Here is a 2,575-nt window from a genome sequence, read left to right as displayed (position 1 = left end):
GTCTCCTTCTATAATAATTCCCTTAGCCTCATACATCCATTATTAAAGAAATTTCCTCAATGATAAAATAGAGAGCAGCTCCAATTTTGACTTATCTCAATGCAAATAGCTAGAGCCGAAAGCACATAAGTGTCTTCCCCTTTGATCTCTAAGAATGCCTCCTATATCAGCATTATATGAGCTTAGTAAAGAAGCATCAACATTAAGCTTAATCCATTCAGGTGGAGGAGGATACCAAGAATAAGGCAACTGAGACAACTGGTTAGTGCCCCAGTAATCCGAATACAGATTCAAATAGAAAGAAGCCATAGCGAAGCAAACCGCATTTGCTGCTACCACTGTTGTGTTGTCATCTTTACCACCATGATTAAGTTTATTTCTACTTTTCCAAGCAAAAAAAATACAAAACAATATAAATTGCCAAAGAAAGGAATGTACTTTAATAGATTATCTAATTCCCAACAGCATTCATCCATTTAACTAAAAATAGGAACAGTAAATCCCCATCTAATACTTTTAAAACAAACTCACAATTAACTGCAATGTGTATAGAATTCTCAATGGAGTTGCATCCTCTCGGACACCCATTACAATCCAACAATCTTCTATAAAATAAAAATCATTAGATGGAATTGCATTAATGTTTAACCTCCACCAGAACTGTTCTACTCGAGGCCACAATTTAAGTTTTTTCAACCATCTCCGATTACTATTTTCTTTAATTAAACCTAACATTTTTTTTTAAATAAGAGCATAAATTTATTTATCTGAGCAGAAATGCTTCTTTAAATAGCATTAACAGACTTATGGGTATGTTTCATAAGTATGAAAATTTAGTGGTCTTTCTCTGAATAAGCATAAGAGTTCTTTTGTTGCCTCCAATAAAGTGCCTAATGACCGTATATTTGCTATTAAAGGCCTTATTGGTTTTGTGTAAGGTCACTTGCCTATTAAGTACCTTGGGGTTCCTCTTTTTAAAAGGTAGGAAGAAAACTTATCTTTTTGATAACTTGATTACCTCGGTGCATAAAAAGCTTTTATCATGGAATTCTATTTTTTTTTGTTTTTGGGGTAGATTAACTCTCATTAGAAGTGTTCTTTGCTCTCTCCCTGTTTATACCTCCAATCTCTTCAACCTACTCATGCAATTTGCAATAGAATTTATAAACTTATCAATAAATTCTTTTGGAAAGGGACCAATAACACTTCTAAAATTATCTTGTCCTCTTGGGTAAATATTATGGTGCCTTGAATGAAGGTGGCTAAGAATATCAAGATTGATTTCAAAAAAGATCAAGTTGAATTTTCGGAAGATGGCATTGCAACCAAACTGAATCCTGTGGCAGAAGGGAAAAATTCTGAGGTGCTGAAGAACTCCATTGTTTTAAAAGTATTGGGAGGTAATGTACCTTATTCAACATATAGTTTTGATTTGAGAAAACAATGGAACCAATTTGGTGGATTTCACATGACTTCAATTGGAATGAATTGGATACTTTGTTCCTTTAAAAACAAAGATGTGGTGAATAAAATTTTAAATGGTGGACCTTGGTATGTTAATGGATTCATTGTTGGAATGGATCGTTGGTCTCCTGCATTTTGATCCATATTCGTTCAAGGGTATCTCTGCCCTAGTTTGGATTAGACTTCCATGCCTTCCTCTATACTGCTGGGATGAAGGCAACCTTGCTAGTATAGCTTCTCGGTTTGGTACACCTCTCTATTTGGATGGAAATACTTTTAGGTGGGGGAAGAAAGAATTTGCTCACATTTGTGTGAAAGTTGATCTGGAAAAAAAACTCCCAAATGGTGTGTGGATTGATGGTATTGCTGGTAGATTCTTCCAAAGAGTTGAATATGAAAAAATCAACTTACTTTGCTATCATTGTGGTTGTGTAGGACATGAGCTCAACACATGTCCTGAAAAAGTTGCTCAAGGTATCAAGGATCAGTCTAAGAACACGCCTGAAACCATCATATATGCTGAAAAGAATTCGGTTGGAACGAAACATAATGCTGTGACAAAGGTGGAGTATGGCCCCTGGATTCATGTTCAGTTCAAAAACAGACGGAACTACAACAATGCTAATGGTTTTAAAAGTAACAAAAACAGCAACATTAAAGAAAAGATAGAGGTGGGTAAACAAAGCATAACTGTTGAGCAACAAGTGCAGATTTCTGAGCAGAATTCAAAAGACTGTCTTATTACTGGACAGATTACAGAAATTAATGGAAAAGCTTCTATGGAAGTCAGTCCAAGATCCAATAGAGAGGAAGTTCAACTGAAAAATGCTTTTGGAATCCTTAGTGAGGAGAAGGATTGTGATAATTCTAAACCAATGGAAGATGACAGAAATCTGCTATATAAAAAGATGGAGGATATACAAACTAATGCTATGGAAGAAGGTAAACCATCTTTGTCTAAATCTGTTAAAAATAAACTTGCAAAGGAACTCAAGTCATTGGGGCCGATTGATCATGATAATAAGAAGAAGAAGAAAGAAGGACGTTTGGTGTCCACAAGAGGGGTTAACTCCTCTTCACTCATCTAAATGTCTTCTCTTTTATTCTGGAA

The 2,575-nt window shown here is 35.1% G+C and overlaps 1 protein-coding gene across 1 annotated transcript in view; it reads right to left on the bottom strand.

The window, feature by feature from the left end:
- LOC110106100 overlaps positions 1–309 on the bottom strand; it is a 6,495-nt gene extending 6,186 nt beyond the window's left edge. The window contains exon 1 of the mRNA XM_028697022.1: positions 159–309. Coding sequence (XP_028552855.1) covers positions 159–309 — 151 coding nt within the window. The remainder of the gene's footprint in view (positions 1–158) is intronic.
- Between the last annotated feature and the right edge of the window lie 2,266 nt (positions 310–2,575).

The sequence above is a fragment of the Dendrobium catenatum genome, unplaced genomic scaffold (assembly GCF_001605985.2).
Source record: "Dendrobium catenatum unplaced genomic scaffold, ASM160598v2 fragScaff_scaffold_853, whole genome shotgun sequence".
NCBI lineage: Eukaryota > Viridiplantae > Streptophyta > Magnoliopsida > Asparagales > Orchidaceae > Dendrobium > Dendrobium catenatum.
Note: the sequence above shows the minus strand (reverse complement) of the source record. Positions and strands in the feature narration are given on the sequence as shown.